Source organism: Brachyistius frenatus, unplaced genomic scaffold (genome assembly GCF_029030835.1).
Source record: "Brachyistius frenatus isolate BFR_SWC_R1_liver_20210118 unplaced genomic scaffold, ASM2903083v1 Contig_363, whole genome shotgun sequence".
Taxonomy (NCBI): Eukaryota; Metazoa; Chordata; class Actinopteri; family Embiotocidae; genus Brachyistius; species Brachyistius frenatus.
In genome coordinates, this window is record NW_027210962.1 from 202,132 (window position 1) to 225,488 (window position 23,357).

General features: G+C 41.4%; 2 protein-coding genes across 2 annotated transcripts in view; one reads left to right on the top strand and one right to left on the bottom strand.

The window, feature by feature from the left end:
* mmp11a (matrix metallopeptidase 11a) overlaps positions 1–1,097 on the bottom strand; it is a 37,939-nt gene extending 36,842 nt beyond the window's left edge. Inside the window, exon 1 of the mRNA XM_069724192.1 lies at positions 854–1,097. Within this exon, the coding sequence (XP_069580293.1) occupies positions 854–958 (105 nt within the window). The 5' untranslated portion in view covers positions 959–1,097. The remainder of the gene's footprint in view (positions 1–853) is intronic.
* Positions 1,098–15,729: 14,632 nt separating this feature from the next.
* On the top strand, positions 15,730–22,092 carry LOC138636250 (cilia- and flagella-associated protein 157-like). Its single transcript, XM_069724184.1, has 8 exons — positions 15,730–15,922; positions 16,778–17,037; positions 17,239–17,392; positions 17,491–17,737; positions 19,334–19,434; positions 20,578–20,722; positions 20,841–20,964; positions 22,009–22,092. The coding sequence occupies exons 1-7, from the start codon at positions 15,840–15,842 to the stop codon at positions 20,940–20,942; spliced, it is 1,092 nt and encodes a 363-aa protein (XP_069580285.1). The 5' UTR covers positions 15,730–15,839; the 3' UTR covers positions 20,943–20,964; positions 22,009–22,092.
* The last annotated feature ends 1,265 nt before the right edge of the window (positions 22,093–23,357 follow it).

The following is a 23,357-nucleotide window of genomic DNA, read 5'->3' on the forward strand; positions in this document are numbered from 1 at the left end:
TGCATGAAAGGATTAGAAAAGCCACCAAAACACGTGACAATGACAGAAAGTGCAGCTTGTGCCACTGACTCCGTCATGACGGGTCCATATGGAGACCCCTCGCTTTTATGGTGTTGTTGACAAAATGCCTTTAAGAGCTGTTATTACAGCTTCCTGCCCTGCAGACACGGGAACTCAGCAACCTTTGGTTTTCTCTCCCTCTCCTTCTTCTCCTCCCCGGAGATCAGACTGAGGCGAAACCAAAACACTGCGCTGTCATCCCGCGTACGCGGAGAGGACGGGAAGTCAGGTTTGGGTGCAAAGTCATGCGTGCTCGTGTTTCTGCTGAGCAGACAAAAAAAGAAGCAGTGATTTCTTGAGCGCTTGCAGCTTGCGGGCTAATTACAGTGACAGGTCAACTCCTGCGCGCCTAAAATAACCATTTTCTTAATTACAACATGCGTGTCATTGGTCATTATGCTTCATGGACATGCTCGTGCGCGGCACTTGTAGCTGCAGAGACGCGCTGACAAATTTAAACATAAAACTAACTCTTCATCCAACAATGAGAATCCTGTTCAATTTGGGGCAAAGTCTCCACAATAAAACAACTGCAATGCACGTGTGCGCGCTCATGTGTACGTGTGTGTTTTGGGGGTGGGGAAGTCACTTGTAGCAAAGCGAAAGAATGAAGAAAGTCAACATTGCAGATTCCTTTAAAATGAAAAAGATAAATCTTGTTCTCATGCGTGCAACAGTAAAAAGTTCAACCAAGCTGCGCCACAATTTCGACTTCTGCACAGGACACGTTTCTTTTTCTCCGCTTCGACTTCGCAACAGATGAAAGAGGGGAAAAAAGCGTCCTCCAACTCACCGGTACCACTTTGTACCTGCTGGATCCCCGCCCTGGAAGACAAAGCGTGCTCGGGAAGCATTGCAGCGCAAAGACGCAGCAGCACACGACCAGAGAAGTCCGCATCCTTACCGCCGTTGGGAGCCGCGGTGATGCACGAGCAGCGTGGTTTTGGCGCAGCAGTGCCGGGAGTCACACGGCTCCAGGATCTGGGGCGACTTCTCCTTAAATAGACTCTGATTTCTTTGTTCTCCTGTTTTTTTCACCCGATACACTTTTTTTTTTTTTTTAACAACCCGGGTTGATAATACCACCCGCTACCATGTGACTCTTAACTCTTCCACTGCCGCACCGGGCAACTCAAAACAGATGAGGACGAATCTGCGTTTTTCACCCACCTGTTGTTTTTGCTTTTTTTTTTTTTTTTTTTATAAAGCCCAAGAAACCCAGGACCAAGTTTTGGCAGGAAATGAAATGAAATAAACACTTTAAACACCACAAACAAGGTGATACCGCCTGCAGCCCTGCTGGCCCACTCCAAGCTACCTATAGAAATATTATAGGGTTATTCTGAGAGTATTACAAGAACACAATCACCTTCAGCAAAAACTAACACATTCACTTCAAGTCAAACTAAATCCTCTTATGAGGAGAAAAAAACATACAGTAAGTGCTCCGTGCAACAGTGCAGATGTTGGAATTAAAGGAACGCCTTTCTGTTCATGGCAGTTTAGTTGTTAAATGAAACATTTTAACATTTAATTAAGCCCAAAAGAAAAAAGGCAGTGTATCTGCAGGTGGTTTAATAAGCCTGAGAAGTAGAATTTTCTCAACTTGTGCAGAAATTCAAATGGGAATTATTTGATTTGGAGATTGGTTACATATTACTTTTAAAAGACTCTGCACTTCAAATTCAAGTGACTCAAACAAAAAAAAACTTATAAAATATCTGTCAGTGTAGAATTTAAACTCCCCACAGAAACCTAAAACTCTCAAATATACACAGAAAAAATAGCTTTGTGTTTAATATTTCAAGAGAAAAGCTTATTTTCTGTGCAATTCCTCCGCTTCACTTCCACATTTTCATACACATGCTGGACAGCGGACTCGCCCTGTCCAAAGTTCACACAGACACACCTAAAACACTCCTAAAGCCCCAATTAACACATTATTTACATAATGTGTACACAAAGAGAAATGTAAAAGTGACAATGGAGCATGAGGTTGTTGACCAACCAGCTGAGACGCTGCAAAAACATTGTGTAGATGTAAATCAGCAAGTAACTCCTCCTCCAAACACAAATTCATTTCATTTTTGGGGGGAAATGTTTTTGTTTGTGTACAGACTGAACAAGCTGCAGGGATGCTGGAAGGCGGATTCTTTTACTTGCAGCAGAGCCACGGTGGCTGTTTCCTGCCTATTAATCTAAACTCGTTCCCCCCTGACTCCACCTCTGTATTTGATGCCGGTGGTGGAACGTGTCTTGTACTTTTTGTCGCAGTGTAGAAATGACACAAGTAAAATGAATTCTTCCAAAACTTTACTTAAACAGCATCACCCATCAACGTTGCTGTGGTGTCTCTGTAGGTCATCATTGCACTCTGCACCTCTGTTGTAGAAATTCAAGAGGAGTCACACAAAAGCACGATTTTCACATGAACCATTTTCAAGATTTGTTTTTCAGTTTGACTGACAGTAACACAGTTTGATATTTACATTGGAGATCTCCATGTGGAATACTTACTGGCTGACCTCATCACTTTTGCATATTTATCCATGTAAGCTGGTTTGTTTACATGTGTGATGATGACTTTCAGATGTATTGTCAGATTACTCCGTTGATCCCACTCTTAACCTGCAGTTAATTACCAGTGTGTAGTATCTACTTTTAACTAACACAGCGGTCCAGATTTATATCACACATGGTTAACGTGTGATATGAAGTCTACACTAGTCTGGCTACAAATCAATGGATGGATCTGGCTCAGCATAAAGGAACAGAGAATACAAAATGTTTAAAACAACTAATACGACTAGTTTGGAGTTTGTGTAATCTTGTAAATGTAAAATAAATAAATACAAATTAGTTAATTTATGAATTGTGAATATGTCAAAAATGTCCACCGATGCAACTTTCATGTGATCAAATCATCACCTTTTAGCTTTGGGGGAGGCACCTGCTCTCATACATTTTTATGTGACTCCTCGTTTCCCCCACAGAGGTGGAGACTGCAAAGCTTTAATTATCCTTTAAAAAGAGTTAATTTGATGGAAATAATAAAGTGGTCCAATTAAACACGATACTCAACTTTGTTACATTCCACCTCTGCTTTATGCTCACACATGGGACAGTTAAATCTTTCTTATCTAATATTTGGAAAGGAATATTTCCCAAAATGGCAAACAATTATATATATTCAAATTAATTATGATAATAACTAATATTAAAGGCCACAAAGTCTGTGAAGAGTAGTTTTAATGATAATGAAGAAGATTAGAAGAATACAACTTTAAAATACTTGGAAGTTAAGAATCTGCTGGTGCATTTTTGCAGCTGTGAAATAAAATGCACAAGTCGGACCGTGTGGAGGTTTCTGACATTCATCCCTTTCGTGCAGGAAAAAAAACCTTCTGTGAATCAGTTTGAGAACACTTCTATAATTACAACCACTAATCGCAGTAAAGAATTCAGCAGTGCTTTCCTGTGTAATGGCTGTCAGGTTTCTGAAGGATATTTGAACATGGAAAAAGGGCTCTAATAAAATCTGATTGCCTTACGAGGAACTGCAAGCTCTGCACCACATCGGGCCTGTTATCTTCCCGGTGTAATGACAGAGAAAAGGGAAAGGGCTCTGCCAGATAGAAACACTTCTAATTTCTGGACAGGAGACTGTAATTAATGTTACAGTATGCAGACGTGTTACGCACACAGGCCAATTAAAGTCAAAGCTAGCACTGATTTGGTAAAGAATCAGTGCACGGGGTTTGGACTTTTATAAATAGATACAGATATTACTTTTATAACAACACCAGAACATGTCTGATTGTGTCGCATGTCCAGTTGACCAATCAGATCTCATGATCCAGGGTCGGAACTACTTGTTGTATAATTGTTCATTAGCTGACAGGAGATGAGGACGCTCGGCAGTAATAAATAACAGAAACTCAAACTTTGAACCGTAGAATTTTTTTTTTTTTAAATAATGAATTTGAATATGAACTTAAAAAAAAAATAACTGTGCGCCTGTGCTGTTCAGGACTTACAGAAGTTTTGGGTGTTTTTGTCTCATAGGGATAAAGGGCATTTTAATAGTTCAGTCATGTTGTTTCATTAATAAGTGTAACTTTTTCATACGAATTCAAAAAGTTGTCATTTATGCTTTTAGAGCTTCCCAGTTAACTTGCAGTCCGAACCGTGTACATTCATCTCTGTCCATCAAGATTTAACTAAACCGATGAGATGGTTTGAGACTGAGAAAGGTTTGTAAATGAACTTGAGATCTACTGTTGTGATCACGCTCTATATATCTTCATTGTGTTGGAGAGGAGAGTGTTCTTGATCTCCAGCAGCGCTGTTACTTCATTCACTCTGATCTTTGTACAAATGTCTTTATTGTCAAACGTTAGCGGACATTAAACTGCTCTCGTAACTCTGAAGTATCCTGAGCTGCGCTGGTCGTCGTCATCATGTGAATTATATGAACAAACTATCTCATTTTCCCCCACAGATGGTCCCAATACATGTTCCCCCTCCGTGTTTTTATTTTTTACGAGCGGTGGCAATTGTCCAACACATGACAGCAGCTCTCAATTAGAAAAGAAACCCACTTTGAAAATTTGGATTCGATTCGCTGCCAAGTCCAATAAATACCCAGGAATCTGCCCGAGTGACACAAAGGAAACGCTGAAAACGAGCTGGAATTTTTACATGACGTGCTGATTGAGGGAGAAGGACAGTCCTGTGATTTAAAACGCAGCCACTGTAAAAGTTTAAATCATAACACCCGTACAAGTCACAAATAATGTACACTGATCAGCCAAAACCCTTAAAACCACCTGACTGAAGCTGTTCAAGACCAAAACCGCTCCGACCCATCGGACTCCACACGACATCTGAAGGTGTCCTGTTACCTTTGAATGTCAGATGACAGCTTGGACGTCCCACTTCTCCCCTTTAATTCACAACAGGACTGTAATAACATTTTTTTTTACATTAGTTTCTACTTGTAGCTCACATTTAGAGAACGTTTGCACAGTCAACATGTTTGTCTTTAGTTTTCTTACGTTCAAACTTTCATCTCCTTGAGTTACCAGTGCTGGGGTGGAGTGTGTGTGCGTGTGTGTGTGTGTGTGTGTGTGGGGGGGGGGGGGGGCACTGTTGTCTGCTGCTGCTGGAGGTCATCTTGCCAGGTTGGAGTTACAGATGTGCTCCAGGAAGTGAAGGTTTTAAATACAGGAAGTGGCCAATCAGACTCGACCAAAAGGCATTGGGGGAGGTGGGTGGGGATGTATTTCTTAGCTTAGACACTGTTGGTTTGTTTATAATGAATTAGTTTTTGGTATAATTTGATTTGGATGATGTTTGAATCAGTCTGCCACTGCAGCATCAGTCCTGCTGTTGTCGTTCAGTGGCCGGTGTTGTGTTCGTGTCACCCCTCTCGTCTCTAAATGGTCCAATCAGTCAGTATATATGGTCCCAATTATGTCTTCTTGTCAGGTCAGTTGCATTATAAGTTAAGTTCTGCTTAGTTGACCTCTTCTATAGGCGCTGAACTTCAGTTACACAATTTTGTTTTGCAAGTAGATAAAAGCTATTTTTCTGAGTAAATTCCTGTGACTCCTCTTATCTGCCAGCTCACTCCCTCACAAGGATGTTTCAGTCTAATAACCAAATTCTTGTCTCAGCAATGTTATTCTAACATGAGAAGTATTTGGCTCGCTAACTGAACATAGTTGGTGCTCCCCCGTTATGACTTATGAAACTCATGATTCTTGGATTTTAAAAAAAGTCTGTAACTACAGCCTGTAAGAGGGTGAGGTAGATGCATCAGAGTTATGAGCCTACATCCTTTATTTGCAATTTTCTAAATGGTAAATGTCATTTAAGGAGCATTTTTATGGCTTACATCAGCATTAAACTCTCTTGGTTAAATTGTCTGTCCAAACACTAAATAAAAATAACAATTAACCTTATTTGTATAGCACTTTTCTAAATTCAAGTCACGAAGTGCTTCACATAAAATAAGCCATTAAAACAAAACAACAAGTAAATTATAACGAGTCTTAACAGTGAAGATCTTCATCACAAATGCGATTCTTTGATAAAAAAAAAAAAACCCTCAAAGTTATGAGAAAAATATAACCACTAAGCTTAAATCTGTGTGTACTGTGTTCTATTGACCAGATGAGCCTTATTATAAATGAATAAAAATATCAATAAAATGTGGTCCCATTGGATGATAACTGTCAATCAAACTGTATTTATGTTTCACTTTTCGTACATTTTGATGCAGTTCAAAGTGCTTCACAGATGATTGACAGACCGATAATAAGGCAGACAGGTGTCTACCAGAAAAATGTAATAAATTTGAGAACAAATTAAAAAACACGATTAAAAATACATTAAAAGGAAAGTAAGACAATTTAAGAAACACCTGGAGACCAACGCACGCAAGATGATAGCGATAATAGAAATGTAGAAGAAGTGAGATCAGAACTAGAAACTAAAAATGAAAATAAGAATGAGGACAAGGGAGGATAAAACACGAGATCGGAAAGGTAAGTGCAATAAAAGTATGTAAAAGGACTACATTGTTAAAAAAAAAAAAAATCACAGTTCAGTTTTATACTCTGTGTTTTGATATTTATATATTGAATTATAGCTTGTTAGGTTTTTTTTTTTTTTTACCTGATGCAGCATCATGTTTCAGGTCAAAACCTCTCACATCCACATGAACCAATTCATATCTGTATACACATTTTAGCACTGAACATATCCATATTTACATCATACGTACTCCAGTCTAACAGCTGTATGCGCTCAGGGCCTCCATCCAGTCCTTGTTTTCCCGTCTCTTTGTCCAGGTGAAATCAAACTAAAGATCTTTCCAGATGAAAAGCGTCTGTGTCTCCCATCTGGTCCTGATGCAGCAGCTGTCGGTCCGCTCTGAATGGAAGCTTCGGTCTGTTTATCACATGGACAGATTATCATCGTAGAGCTTTGTGTTTTCCTTTTGGTAAAAATGCAACAACCATAAAAACAAAATTGCTCACAACAAAAGTGCCCAGCGTGGCATTCCAGTGAGCTAATGCTGCGCTGGTGTTAACGTGTGTGTGTGTGTGATGGGGGTTGTTCTCTCCGAGGGCTTGATTTGATTTTAACCCTCACCACATCTACATACACACAGATTATAAATCATGTTCATGAAGTTCATGTAAAAGCTTTGATGTGACAGGGACATACTGAAACGGTTGGAGAAGCAAAGACTGTGTCAGAAAATGTGCTGGTTTTATTCCATTATGGTAAATCTGCCGCATCATCACAACTGCTACAGCGAACTGTGAGGAAAGGTGCGAACTTAAAGGAATAGTTTGACATTTTGAGAAATATGCTTACCAACTTTTGTGTAAAAATTTCAATGAGATGCTAGAAATCACTGGGATGTCCTTATTGAAACAGCCAATCAGAGCAGAGCACCTGTCCAACTCATTAAATGTGGCACAAACCGCTTGGTTCCCTTTGTTCAAAGTCAGGCTGTTGACTCCTGTTTGCAGTCTTTGCTCTATCAGCCTGCAGCTGCTGCTTCTAGCTTCATATTTAGGGTACAAACCAACCCGGTATCACAACAAAGCATGAAATAGACACGCCGGTCCACTACTGTTTTTGAGTTTGACCAAATGTGGAAAAAAGGAAATGCATCAGGGATCACCATCTGAGGAGACGTGCCGGCTGACTTTCACCCTGCGTATTCATCCGCACATGTTAGTTTGTTTATGTGTGCGAGGTTGTGACTAGCTTTCCATTTGGTGTGTTTGTGTTGGAGAGGTCGTAGCAAACGAGATGTTCTTGTTGTAACAGCATTTACTTGCCCTTATGGAGACCCAACCACTTGCTCCTGCTGGTCTTGGTCTTTTTTCCATTTGATGTTGGAGAGATGAAACATCATCTCCAGGACAACAATGTCCATCAAAGTCACAAATTCATCAGTTGTCGTCCCACAGCTGGGATTCCTCTCTTTTCCTCCTCAGTTGGTCGACTGTCTTTCTGCCTTTGCCTGCGTGCTGTTTGTCTTTCATTTGATTTACCCACCGGACTGAAATGATTTGTGCCCAATTTCCTTCTGTTCCATGGAGTAATTCCTCATTGCATTTAAATCAGCCCCACACATGTAAACAAACCAGTTGCATCTTCAGGGTGATGAGATCAGGTGTTCCCGGATGAAAGTGAGATGTTTGAACTTGTTGAAGCTGCGCTGGTGCAGGTAATCAGCAGCATTCAGAAACCTGGAGAAGATGTGAAGAAGCAACATCTGTCCTGCTTTCTTTTGGTGAACTTCAGCTTGCATATTCAGCTTTCTCCAAAGTTCAGGACTCATCACGGACTCTGAAATCAGGATGTGATATTTCCCTCAGCAAACGCAGAAATGGAACACTTCAAAGTCCCAGTCTGAAGCAGGACTCTGCAGCATGGTCGGATTTTCTCAGATAATAAGCAAAAAGAAGACGTTACTTCCAAAAACAGCCGGCTGATAAAGGTTTTATCAAATGAGAGACAATAGTGTATGTGTTCAGGACTATTTTCAAGGGCTTATTAATCCACATTTAGTGCTTTAATAGTTGGGGATGTAGTTGGAGATGTAGGATGGACTCAAAGTAAACAAAGTAAAAAAGGGAGGCACGGTGGTGCAGTGGTTAGCACTGTCGCCTCACAGCAAAAAGGTTCCGGGTTCAAATCCGGTCCTGGGCCTTTCTGTGCGGAGTTTGCATGTTCTCCCTGTGCTTGCGTGGGTTCTCTCCGGGTTCTCCGGCTTCCTCCCATCATCCAAAAACATGCACCTCAGGTCAGGTTACCTGGCGTCGCGCTAGTGGCAGCCTGCTGCAGCATCTCCCCCCTGAGAGCCCCCCTGCTGTAGTGAAGACATTTCCCCTCGGGGATTAATAGAGTGAAATAAAAAAAATATATATATATATATAATGTGTGTGTTTATGGTAATGAAAAAATTTAAACAGTCTGTCTCATTGATGTGTTTTTAATCATTTTTAGACAGTAGTGGAGCTCTATGGCACAGAGAAATAAGATATATTAGGTTTTAATGTATGCACACCTTTCCTCTCATGGGATTTGTTAAATAGAAGAAAAATATAGATTATAACCACAACGAGCCTTCAAGAAACTTTATTAAAGTATCGGATGGCCGGACGGTGTTGCAGGGTGGTCCAAAAAAATTGTTTGGTCATTAAAAAAAGGTCACAGGTTTGATCCCTGCCACAGCCAATGTGTCCATTAACCGCCATGTGTCCCTGCGCTGAACACTGCGCCATTGTTTGAACGCCCGGAGCGTAAATCTCAGTCGTAGACGGAGAAGGCGTCTCGCTTTTTACAGCAACACGCAGCTGTGAAAGTCTGGCCTATGAGTTTGAGCTGAAACCTCTAAAGAACATTATCTTGCCGATAGATTCATATCTGGCAACTGACCTGCCTACAAGGTCCCTGTTATATCAGCTCTTGTGTGCTGCAGGCGATACTCTGCCTATCATCCTTAACTAGGGGCTAAGGTCAAACAATACACTTCCTATTATTATGATACCTCCTGTTTAAAGTCCCCAAACTAAATTTCACCTAAATTTGCTGCCTGAGAAATCAATTTTTCATACTGCTAGTTATGGGTTTGTGTCAGCTGCACTTCTTCAAACAAAGACCACATGTGTTCCTTTAATGCGAACCAGACGCGTGGATGGCAGCGACCGGCCTGCTGCGACCGGTCGGGCCGAGAGCTGTGAAAAATGGTCCTGGAGGGAGTTAACGGAGACACAGTGGGGGTCATTACAGCTTTAACTTTCGTTCTCTCCTCCTGATGCGCCCCCGGCGGACCCGTGGCTGCGGTCTCGCCGCAACAAAAGGGCCAAAGGGGTGAAGGCGGAAAAAACCGAGACGATAACAGAGCCAGAAAAATGTGGTGCTGCTGTGAATCTTGGTTTTCCTTTAAGGCACGAGCCTTAAATGATGAAGTCTCCTGTTTCGCATTATATGTCAGCAAATGTCCATAAAACATTCTGTAAAAATACAAAGTTTGATGTTGTGATGTTCAAAGGTTTTGATGGCCAGTATTGTTGAAATCTTTTGCATTTTAAAGCAGATCTTCAATTCAATTCAATTCAATTCAATTCAATTCAATTCAATTCAATTCAATTCAATTCAATTCAATTCAATTCAATTCAATTCAATTCAATTCAATTCAATTCAATTCAATTCAATTCAATTCAAATTTCCAATTACATTATTTTATACAGCACCAAATCACACCGCAGGTCATCTCCAGGCTCTTAATAGATAGATAGATAGATAGATAGATAGATAGATAGATAGATAGATAGATAGATAGATAGATAGATAGATAGATAGATAGATAGATAGATAGATAGATAGATAGATAGATAGATAGATAGATAGATAGATAGATAGATAGATAGATAGATAGATAGATAGATAGATAGATAGATAGATAGATAGATAGATAGATAGATAGATAGATAGATAGATAGATAGATAGATAGATAGATAGATAGATAGGCAGATAGGCAGATAGTTATTTTATTAATCCCACAAAGGGAATTTATTTCGCTACAGCAGCATTATAGATACAGGAAAAGCAGAGTAAAATATATTAAATTTTAAAAATGCACAATATATACGATAAAGTAGAATAATATTAAATTAGATTAAACTAACCAAACAATAGTGCAAGGATTTAAACAAACAAGAAAACAAACAACCAACGGTGTTGTTGTTGTTGTGTGATGGATTTTGCCCGAGGTGATTTATTGTAGTCTTATTGCAGTGGACAGGAATGATCTCCTGTATCAGGAATGATCTCCTGTATCTGGAACGATCTTCTGTATCAGGAACGATTTCCTGTATCAGGAACGATTTCCTGTATCAGGAATGATCTCCTGTATCAGGAATGATCTCCTGTATCTGGAATGATCTCCTGTATCTGGAATGATCTCCTGTATCTGGAATGATCTCCTGTATCTGGAATGATCTCCTGTATCTGGAATGATCTCCTGTATCTGGAATGATCTCCTGTATCTGGAATGATCTCCTGTATCAGGAATGATTTCCTGTATTGGTCCTTGTGACAGCGGAGCTGCAGGAGTCTTTTGGAGAATGTCCTCCTCTGTCCCTGCAGCAGGTGGTGGAGAGGGTGGACAGGATTATTCAATATGGATAATCGTTTCCTCAGCGTCCTCCTCTCCACCTCCTTTTCCAGACTGTCCAGATTGCAGCCAATGATGGAGCCGGCCTTCTTAACCAGTTTGTTAAGTCTGTTGGTGTCTCCGGCTCCAATGCCCCCCCCCCTTTCCTTTCCCCCCAATAAGACTACTAGAAGTACAGTTCACTGGCCACAACAGATGGTAGAACATCGCCAACATCTGGCTGCACACATTGAAGGATCGAAGTTTCCTCAAGAAAAAGAGTCGACTCATCCCCTTCTTGTAGACAGCGTTGATGTTGGTCTTCCAGTTCAGTCTGTTGTCATGGACACACCCAGGTACTTGTACTCCTCAATCATGTCCACCTCCTCTCCCAGAACTCTCAGCGGTTGTGGAGCCGTCGTCTTCCTCCTGAAGTCGACCACCATCTCTCTGGTCTTGGCCACGTTCAGGAGCAGGTGCTTTCTTCCCGCCCACTCCACAAAGTCCTCCACTACTGCCCTGTACTCGTCCTCCCATCCATCCCTTATACATCCGACCACTGCAGAGTCATCAGAGAACTTCTGCAGATGGCAGGACTCTGAGTTGTACTGGAAGTCAGTTGTGTAGAAGGTAAACAGGAAGGGAGACAGAACAGTTCCCTGAGGAGCTCCAATACCACTGACCACCGTATCAGACAGCACACTGCCCAGACGGACAAACTGTGGTCTGCCTGTCAGGTAGTCAATGATCCAGGAGACGGTGGACGCGTCCACCCCCACCACCCGCAGCTTCTCACTCAGCAGCAGTGGTTGGATGGTGTTGAATGCACTGGAGAAATCAAAGAAAGTGATTCTCACAGAGTCACCGGTTCCATCCAGGTGAGACTGAGCTCGTTGCAGCAGGTAGATGATGGCGTCGTCCACTCCCACACGAGGCTGGTACGCAAATTGCAGAGGGTCCAGAGAAGATTTCACCAGCGGCCTGAGGTGGGCCAAGACCAGCCTCTCCTGAGCTCGTCCCTGTCCCCAGACCTGAAGGCTGCTTTCTTCTTATTAAGAAGCACCTTCAGGTCACTGGTGATCCACGGCTTGTTGTTGGGGAAGCAGTGTACAGTCCGGGACGGTACGGTGGTGTGTTCACAGAATTTAATGTATTCTGTGATACAGTCCGTCATGCTGTTGATGTCCTCCCCATGTGGCCCACACAGCACATTCCAGTCCGTGGACTCAAAGCAGTCCTGCAGGGCGTCTTTAGCCTCCTGTGTCCACCTCCTCACAGTCCTGGTGGTCACAGGCTGCCTCTGCACTAGGGGGACATACTTTGGTGTCAGCAGGACCAGGTTGTGATCTGATCTACCAAGGGGGGGAAGGGCAGTAGCACTGTATGCATCCATGGCATTAGCATACAGAAGATCCAGGGTTTTATTGGCAGTTCACATACTGGTGAAAAGGTGGTAGTACTTTATCCAGAGTGGTTTAAGTCTCCAGTAACTGCCAAAAATGCACCGGGATGCTGAGTCTGCAGTTTGGACACAGTGGAGTAGATAGTGTCCACTGCTGCCTCTGCATCAGCTGATGGAGGAACGTACACAGCGATAACAATAAACTCTAATAAGACTCTGCTTTAACAGGAAGCTGAAAACTTCTGCGGCCATCTGCCCCAACCAGTCTGGTGTCATTATAACAAATATTAGTTTACAGGCTTCATGCCACATATTGATTTTTGTCTCCACGAGATCCAAGAAAAACAACCATTTGAGAATTTGGCAAATCAATCCCAACTCAAGGTCCCCTTAAAAGCTTTTAAGCTTTTAACCAAATCATTCAGTCTTCATTAGCACTGAGTTCACTTAGTTGTCATGGAGACAGTCTGTTGTCATGTAAACAAGATTTTTTTGATGATTTCAGCCATTGCACTTGGAGGACCATATTTAGAAACCCTGGTAAAAGCCAATAAATAAACTTTGTGTCAAGGATAAACTTTCATGTTTCAGCAAACGTTTGAAACCACAGCGTGACGTGCAACTTTTTAAAATCCCCAACAACATGGCCAGCGAAGCTGTAACTTTTTTTTTCCTTTTTACATCATATTAATTCAAGATTCTGGTGGATAGTATAGTAAAAACTTGACTTTTCCAGAACAGACATGATATTTTTGAATTTGAAAATTACATACAAAAAGACCTCCATTTTCAGTAGGAGTCAGTTAGTTTTTGTAATAATCAACTAAAACTTAAAGAAATGTGCCACAATTTTCATAGTATTTCTTTCGTTAAAGTTTAAAACTTGTGATTACAAAATTGCGATTTCTGAACAACGTACTGCTATTTTATAAACAGGAACAATTCAAGCTGCTAAAGTTCAGTTATCTTGCCCGGAGATCGATGCACTTCTTTTCTGACTTCAGTCTTTAAGGTCACCTTTTCTCTGGCGTACTGTTCTGTGCAGTTCTGTCACTAAGCCCTACAAACCAAATAGTTTTAGGCATTTATCAGAGATGGTTCCTGCATGTATACATATTTGTGTACCATACTGCACTCTGGTGTAAATATTTAGTGATCTTGTGCTTTTTCTCACAAAGTATTTAATGATTTATTGCAGCTGTATATTTACAACGTACACAAAGTACTTACATGAGTTTACACTCACCTCAACCTTCCTGCAGATCTTTAACAGAACTGTACTACAGCCGGGGTTCAGGACACTCAGCTGTCAGTCTGAGTAATCGATGCCGCCGACCTCTTTCTGTTTCATAACCATCATTTTCCTGCAGCTGCACTCCAGGTAGAGTGGAAAGCGTCTCTGACCTTCTGTCTGAAAAAAATTTCCCCTCAGGGATTAATAAAGTAACTACCTAACCTAACCTAACCTCACAAACACCTCCATCATCCGCACCATAAACCAAACTACATTTCTACTGCAGGTACAGGTGGATGCAATTGAGATGTTTTGTTGATTGTTGATAAGGGTTTGTATGTTCCAGTCATTTAAATGCAGTAATTGTGAAGTGTTACAATCGTACTAAGTCAGTAATCACGGCTGAAATGCTTTTTGTAACCAGCTCAGTCTTTCTATTTCACATTTTCAGTAATTCTTTGCAGATCACTTCAACTTCTGAGATATATTTGGCTGTTTCACTTCAGTTTCTCCTTTCTTGACTGACTTTGGGACATTTACATCCAGAATCTGCTGATATTTAGTGCAATCCCTTCTTCCTTCTGTCCCTGCAATACTTCTTCTACAACATAGTGAGATGTTTCCACCACCATGCTGGACAATCAGCGAGGTGTTCTTCACTTCAAATGCTTCTCCTTCTTTACTCCAAACATACTTTTGGTAATTGGAGCCAAATAGTTTTTTGGTCCACAGCGCTTGTTTCAAGATGTTGCTTTTCATACTGCAGACATTGGCTTTTGTGATGAGGTCAGAGGTGAAGTTTCATCTTAAAGTTGTTGTGATCTTCTGGATTTCCAGCCATTTCTCAGTGACATTTCGCACAGTGGAAATTGTAAGCTAGAAGTTTATTGATGTTTTTTTTTTTTTAAAGCCTTTCTTCACTTGTAGGCTCCAATAAGCTTCATCTCAGATCCCCAGTCATTTCTCGGAGGAGCCCACAGCTGTTGAGAGTCACCATGTAAGAGAATTTGTCATCTCAGGAATTATCATCAGCTGATAAATTCCTAAATTTCCTCTTGCCTTACACATATCAATGTTTCAGTTAATGAGTTAATAAAGTTCTCAAACTTTACAAGGACAAGGGTGCAAAAACTTTTGCACATTTCACAATGGATGTTCGATTTATTTCCTTTTTTTAATTTATTTTTTATTTTTTTAAGTTCATTTAAAGAAAAAGTAATAGCACACTAACATTTGAGCAGATGCTGTTTGCTGCTGGGGTTGTGTTTACTTCTTTTAACATAAAGGAAAATAAAATAAACAACAAAATATGTGCCATGGGAGTGTTCAAACTTTTGCATACAGCTGCACACACACAAACTGGATGTGATGTGAACTAAAAAGGATCCCACAGCTTTACTGACCTCTCCTGGTGATGACTAAGAACTACAACCACATGGAGCCTCTTCCCTTTTAAAGGGATATAAAACTGGTTTTCTCATTTTGACTTTTAATCAAATTCTGTCTCTTATGAATCTGTGGTTGGGTGGATTATTTCTCCAACCAGGGAAATGGCCTTCAGTGTGGGGGACACGCAGTCTTGGAAAGCAGCATCCTCAAGTAGCAGCAGAGTCTAAAAACTAAGTAAGCCTCAAATTTATGATATGATATGATATGATATGATATGATATGATATGATATGATATGATATGATATGATATGATATTAGCCTACATTACATTTTTACATTTGGATACCTTTGACAGATTTGAAGGATTTTCGGAGCAGTCTGTGAAGGCAGCATTCCCTAGCAACAGCATTCCCTAGCAACAGCATTCCCTAGCAACAGCATTCCCTAGCAAGACAGGTAGACTTGGTGGACTTTATTTGAAAATTACCCTGAAAAGACGTTTTATAATCGCAGATAAACAATTTAAAACAAAAAATATTTAAGAAAAAGATCATCATTATAACTATGGCAGATAACATCGGTTCTGATGACAAAGAAAAGTCCTTCCATTTGATACAAATCCGGTGTCTGGAGGAGCAGCTGGAGGGGTAAGACTGACAAACTGCAAACCTGCTGTCGTTTCCAGGAAACAGTTTTTAAGTGTTTTAGTGGTCCGTTCATGTCAGATACGGTATTTATTCTTCTTTTTATACGTTTCATTTGCTTAGCTAAAGCTTAAACGTTAGCCACAGTGATGTTAACTAGGTTAACAATAGCATCATGATGAACAGCAGTTAGTCTTTGGAGAGTTGGGCCATATTCTTTGAAAATATAGTTCATACAAAATCAATTTAATTATAATAAAGTTATTTCCGTGATTGCCGAAACTCAAAGACTATTATTAAAAAAGAAATGTGTTTACATTAGGTTTAACGTTATATCACAAAAAATACCAAATGAAAGTATCCTATACAAACTAATATACTGTTATTAATATTGTAAAATAAGCATCATAAATCCAGGATTAATCTAAATTGGTGATCATTATGATGATTATTTGTTTGGCTAACAAAAGTTCAGAAAATAGTGAAAAATACAAATTATAACTTGTTGGCGGTGTATTAGTGTCCTATATGACACATACATGCAAAAGAAAAGCGTAACCAAATTAACATGAGTGAGTGAAGCTTAAACCTGGTGAATGTTTGAGATTATTGCTTGAAAAATAATGATTGCCCATTATGTTGTGCCTCAGTTAATTAAATCTCATGTTAGTTCTTTTTGGTCCCTTGAACCATCATTATATTTCAACTCACTGACATCCTTCAGTCACAGTTTGAGCCTGATAAAAACTCTCTGACACAGTATAAGTGCAGTTATTTATTTTGAATACTTTAAACAATAATTCTACTGGATCCTCGCATATGACCCTCAAACCCGCTGTGTCCCTCTTCATCCTCCAGGTGTCGGCTTAAATGTGATGAGCTGGGGCAGCAGGAAGAGGATCTTGTCTCTCAGTACAACACACTGGAGAAGGAGAAGACAGAGAGCACCAAGGGCTTGAAGCGCTTGCTGACTGTGAAGGAGAAGAAGGCGGTCGAGCTGGTTGAGCAGCTGAAGGGCGAGAAGCAGGTGGCCAAACAGGACAGAGAGACGCTGAAGCTGCAGCACAGCCAGCAGATGCAGGACCTGACACACAAACTGAACTCAGAGGACATGATGGGTGAGATGTGTCAAGAATAATGTTTGTTACACAGTTTCTAAGACAGCTTAGCCCCGAGTTTCCTGGGTCATCCTCTGAAAATGAACAGGGGCCAAACTGGTCCAGGGATATATACCTTTAGCCCAAGGCTTGAAGATGCAGTGTGAGAAGTCCGTAAGCATTCTCCCCTTTCCTTGATTTACTCTCATCTCACCTCCTCAGTGGTGAAGTTGGAGGAACAACAGAATCAGCTGATGCGCCTGATGCAGCAGCTGTCCGATGTGGAGTCTCAGGAGAAGCAGCTGGCCAATCAGAATGAAGAGCAAGAAGCTACCATCCAGAGCCTGAAGATGGAAGTAGTGAAAACGAGGGAAAAGTAAAGTCTACAGGACAGAGTTGAAGTGCTTGTGGAATTTTTCTATGTTGATCTTTTAAAACATGTATCCTTCTTGTCTTCTGTCCTCCAAAAAACAGGAATATTGAGGATTTCCACAACTTCGTGAAGACCTCTATAACGTGTAACACCTCCAGGATCCTTCAGAAGGAGAGGGCCAGGCACATCCATAGGCTGCAGCAGCTGCAGAACCTGAGGAGTCAGAGTGAGCGCCTGCCGAAGGAGGTGGAAGCCCTGCAAGTCAGAGAGAATGATATCTGCCTCAAGAGAAATGACTTGAAGAAAGGTTTCGACAAAATAACCCAGCAAAGATCCGTCCTCGACAGGGTAAGAGGACAACCAGTAACACCATCTGCAGAAGAACTGTTTTATTCCAGGACGGGTGGTTCAGGTTTGAATCTGATCTGCTCCATCACTGAGCTGCGCTCCCCTCTCAGGTAGGCCTGTCAGTGTCTCTGCTGTGTTTGCAGCCTCAGCGTTTGTCAGGGTGTATGTGCCAATAACTATTCTGTGATTGCATCTTTTGGCCACAGTTTCCGGTGTTCAGAAAGTCTGACTTTAAGAAAACATTCAAATTATACAGTCTTTGAACCACACTGGTGATTCCGAAACTGTGAGAGGTACACGAGGGCTCCACCTGGTGGCGTGCAAGAAAACTACAGGATTTCCTACTTGCACAAGAGTTGGCAACTTTCACTTTTTATCTTTATCTTTATCGCACACAAACCTTTCCAGAATCACAAAGCACCTCTCATCTATGTTGAGTTTTGCCTCATAAACGCTGCTTGTCAATTTCATTACAAACTTAAAAGTCCATTAAGTTTGTAATCGCTGTGAGCAGATGTGCATAATGTTTGTGTTCAGAGACGTTGAGCGATGTAGACAATTCTCAGTAATTTACATTCAACATAGTGAGCTTGTGCAGCTCACATGTTTCACACATAGACTGCAATCCCTCCACCTTTCTTCTTACGGCTCCGAACAACGTCTCCGTCCGCCCGAACAGTCCTGAAGCCGGGTACGGCCGCGCTGTGGTCCGGGAGATGTGAGTGCAGCCATGTCTCGGTGAAACACATGATGCTGCACTCCCGGTACTCTCTCTGGGTCTTTACCAGCGCGCCGAGCTCGTCCAACTTATTGGCCTCACGTTCTCCATTAAAATCGCCGGTACCGCTGGTTTACATCTCCTCCTCTTCGCCTTCAGTTTAGCTCCAGCTCTGCAACCCTGATGTTTTCTACGAAGTTCCTCCGGGATTTCAGGCCTCGCTCCGGGCAGCAGCAGGGGTTTACTCAGCGCAATCAGCTGATCGCGAGAGTAAACAAAGGCACCAGTCCACTGTGCGTAGCTCTCCGTTAGAAGGAGGGAAAAAAGTAACAGAAAAGCCACCAAAAAAGAGGAAAACAAAAAGTTACGGTCCATTGCCTGACTGTCACTTAAACAAAACGTTAAGAAAACAAAAACAACTCAGAAGAGAGAAGAAGTGAAAAGTCTTGCAAACTAAAATGCACACCGGGAGCTGCTGCAACAGGCTTATTATTATGATATTGCTGTAAAGAAAATACCATTTCTAAGCACAGAAGATCTGTACAATCAGTACAGTTTCAGGATTAGTGTCACACTTTCAGTGTCTGACTGAATATGAAATATGGCCTCTGACCTTTGAGATATAAAATCAAATGTCAAGTGAATGTTTGTGGCACACTTGAGGAAATTCCCCAAATGCATTTCTGGGATGAAGCCTTCGGGAGGATGGGGTCAACATGAGGTCACATGGACATTTCACTTTAAAACCAAAAGCTGCAGTCATAAATAGTTAATTAATCATTTTTCATTTTCGCACGAGACAAATATTGTTGACCTTTTTACCGTGACTTTCTTTTTTGAGTTAGAATAAAAATCCTTCACTATCTTCTTTTCTTCAGGAGGTGGAGCAGCTCTGGAAGAAGTGTCAGCAGCTGATGGTCGACATTAAAAACGACCACATCGCCCAGCTGAGCTCATGGGCCGAGACGGAAACTCTCAGGTCGGAGTTCTCTCTTTTTACCGTCCGTACCTTTGGATCAGAACCACATGCACTGTCATGCCAGGCGCACTTCACATTACAATCACACTAAAAGGCTGAAACATCAGGGGGTCTATTTGAACAGTGCGTGGTCTGAAGCGCGTGGTGTCCAAATCCACCAGTTTAACAGCACATAATAATCTGAGTGCAAAGTCAAAAGAACAGTTCAGAGGGATGCTGCTTGGTTCCCTAATTACGTGCTTGACGTGAAATAAACCAATCATTGTTGTTTTCTCTTTAAGAGCCAGGTTTACATTGCACCATAACAGACAGCTTTTATAACGGTGGATGAGCCAAGTAGTGCGTAGAAAGAATGCCCAAATTGTGGCCCGGGGGCCAATCACAGCCCAAGATCAGGTTTTATGGCCCGCAGCGTCCGTCTTCAAATGTTCAAATGTATTATCTATGGCCCGCCAGCACTGTCAAAACAAAAGAAGACTTTCTGAATGATCTTGTGTGAAAGACCAGAGGACGATTCATGTTTTGAACTTAAATGTTAACAGACAACATTTCATTACCCATAATAAGTCCTGTTTAAAATGAACCTGAGGTGAAGATATATTTTTGACGTATTCCAGACAGCTTGTTCTTTGTTATCTGACTCTAGATGTGAAAGAAAGACAGAATTGTTTTTTTTTTAGATTTGTCACATCTGAATGTTTTTACATTTGGTTCCATTTTGAAGAAATGACAATTGTTGTGTCATTGCAAATAAAATTGCTACATGAAGCATTGATGCGTGTGTGTAACCATCAGTGCATACGTGTGGTGACTGTGGATATCAAAAGTCTAAAGTGACATATTTGATCTCCATCCTCCTGCTGTTCCATTTCCCACCAGGTGTTTAAAACACGTGTGACACTGTGTTGGGTTTATAAAAACAGACATGTGTTAATTAAACGTCACATTGTGACCAGTAGGTACATTTTCATTATATCTGTTCTGCCCAAATAAGGTATTGCCTGGTGAGCTCGATGGGCCCTCGGTGGTACAATTTGTCCAAATGAGGTTCTTTTTTTTTCAATGTAATGTTCAACCACTCAGCGACAGCCCTACTGGCTCTACCGTTGTGTTGTACAGTGTTGTTGTCTCTGCTGTTTGCAGCGACCAGCTGATGTTGGAGTCCAACGAGTGCCGTAAAACATCGGCCATGTTGGAAGAGCTGCGGGCCGAGCTGCAGGAGGAGAGGAGGAGGAGGAGGCAGCTGGAGCGTGTGCAGCGGGAAGCGACCATCATACACACCTCACTGGTAAAAACACAGCTCCACATTAGAATTATTAGAACATTAGTATCTGAAGAACATGATACATATTTGGGCTTGTGGCTCCGCCCACCAAGGTGTCTCTGGTGATTTCTGTCCTCTGCAGGACTTTGAGAGCGGATCTGAGACTCAGTTGAAGATAGAGAGGCTGCTGAAGATTGTGGAGAGCTCCGCCCCTCAGGGAACAGTCGAGGACAGAAACTTCTGACCTCTGACCCCAAGTCAGTCAGGTACTGGAATCACTCTCCAGAGGATTGTGTGTGTTTGTCAGTGGTGTGAAGACAGTTGTTTAGAAAAACCCAGAAGACACAGCAGCTGTTTCCTGTCAGCAGCACAGCGGGATGAATCACAGCCGAGTCCCACCAGAGCCAGATCAGCTGGTCCGATCCAAACAGTCAAACAAACAATGTACTCCTCTTCCAATAAGTTTGAAACACGTGATGAAATAAGTCCTTGTCCTGTCCCTGTTTTAAGATCTCTTCAAGTTATGTAACATCACTATCTTTTTTTTCTCTCCTGTAAATAAAAAATACAGATTAAAGGAGCGAGAACAAAAGACCAAATTTATATTTAAAATGTTCAGACAGTCGGTTAACAAACCAATGCTTGACGTCACAGTTGATTGCCGCTTGATTTGAATATTTTTCATCTCTGGATGATCAGAAAGAAACGCAGATCGTTCAGAGCTCCGATGAAACGCTCAGCTCCTGGTCACGCTGCTGCTGTCGGAAAAAAAAGCTTCGCTCCAATTAAAATCTATTTTAAAAATACGCTGCACTCGGACACGGGCCCTAATGCTGGTAAAACTGCCTTCTAACAAGTTCACCACAGCAACTTGATAATTTAATGATTTGTTTATGTTCACTGCGCACTTCTGCTGCAGCCAAGAGGCCAAACATGCTGGTACTCAAATAATAATAAATAATGTTACACTATAATTGTTGCAATATGCAAAATCTTTAAAAATGATTAAGTGGCAAAATGGCAGAAGAACTTGTCCTGTCCTTTTTCTCATGTTTTGTTTATTGCATTTGTGTTAAACTTATCGGAGAATGTAGCACACGACAGTATGAGGTTGTTTTTTTACATTACAACACAAACAGCAGCAAATTACAACAATACGGTCGGTTGAAGTCGGTGCTGCATCAACAGTTTGAGCTTAAATTCATCATGCTCTGTTTGCAGCCATCACAGAACAAAAGTCCTGTAACCATGTTACAACCACTCGTTATCGGCTCTTCGTTTAAATTCGGTTGCTCTTTTGCGTCTTTCAGAAACTCTGCAGTCAGAGATAATCCGTCCGTCCGACCCGACGCCTCCGCACGCTGATTCAGAGGCAGCAGCTCCACCTCTGAGGCAAAACCAGTAAACAGTGAGAAAGAACTGTTTTCATCCCATCACCACGTCAAAATAAAAGTTTTACTCACTTTAATCCTGCGTCTGAAAAATGACTGCTCCCTTACTACTGAGTCTTTACACCCAGCAGATATTCAGTCAAACATTTTGTTTAGTGTTTGCTGTCTGATCAACAGTGCAAAACCCAAAGATATACAGCTGGTAAAATAAGTATTGAACACGTCACCATTTTTCTCAGTAAATATATTTCCAAAGGTGCTATTGACATGACATTTTCACCAGATGTGGTTAACAACCCAAATAATCCATACATACAAAGAAACCAAAACAAATAAATTCAGAAATTAAGTTATGTGTAATAATGTGAAAGGACACAGGGAAAAAGTATTGAACACGCTTGCTGATATTTATTTAATACTTTGTGCAAAAGCCTTTGTTGGTAACGACAGCTTCAAGACGCCTCCTGTATGGAGAAACTAGTCGTATGCTTTGCTCAGGTGTGATTTTGGCTGATTCTTCCACACAAACAGTCTTCAGATCTTGAAGGTTCCGTGGGCCTCTTCTATCAACTCTGATCTGCACTTCTTTCCATAGATTTTCAATTGGATTGAAGTCAGGTGATCGGCTGGGCCATGAAACCGATGAGAGTTTCCTTGGCTGTGTTTGGGATCATTGTCTTGCTGAAATGTCCACCCTCGTTTCATCTTCATCATCCTGGTGGATGGCAGCAGATTTTTTTATCAAGAATGTCTCAGTACATTCTGTGAAGTGGTGAACGTGCAGACAGGCCGTGGAGGTTCAGTGCATTACTTATTGTTTTCTTTGAAACAACTGTACCTGCTACTTCCAGGTCTTTCTGAAGCTCTCCACAAGTGGTCCTTGTCTCTTGGACAACTCTTCTGATAATCTTTTCACTCCTCTGTCAGAAATCTTGCGAGGAGCACCTGGTCGTGGCCAGTTTATGGTGAAATGATGTTCTTTGCACTTCTGGATTATGGCCCCAGCAGTGCTCACTGGAACATTCAGAAGTTTAGAAATGCGTCTGTAACCAACGCCATCAGTATGTTTTGCAACTATATGGTTGAGAAGGTCTTGAGAGAGCTCTTTGGTTTCACCCATCATGAGATGTTTCTTGGTGACACCTTGGTCATGAGACACCTTGTTATAGGTCATCAGTTGGGACTGAACCAGCTGATATTCATTTGCACTGACAAGAGGCCGGATTACTTTCTATTTACTGATAGATTTCAGCTGTTGTCTTGGCTTT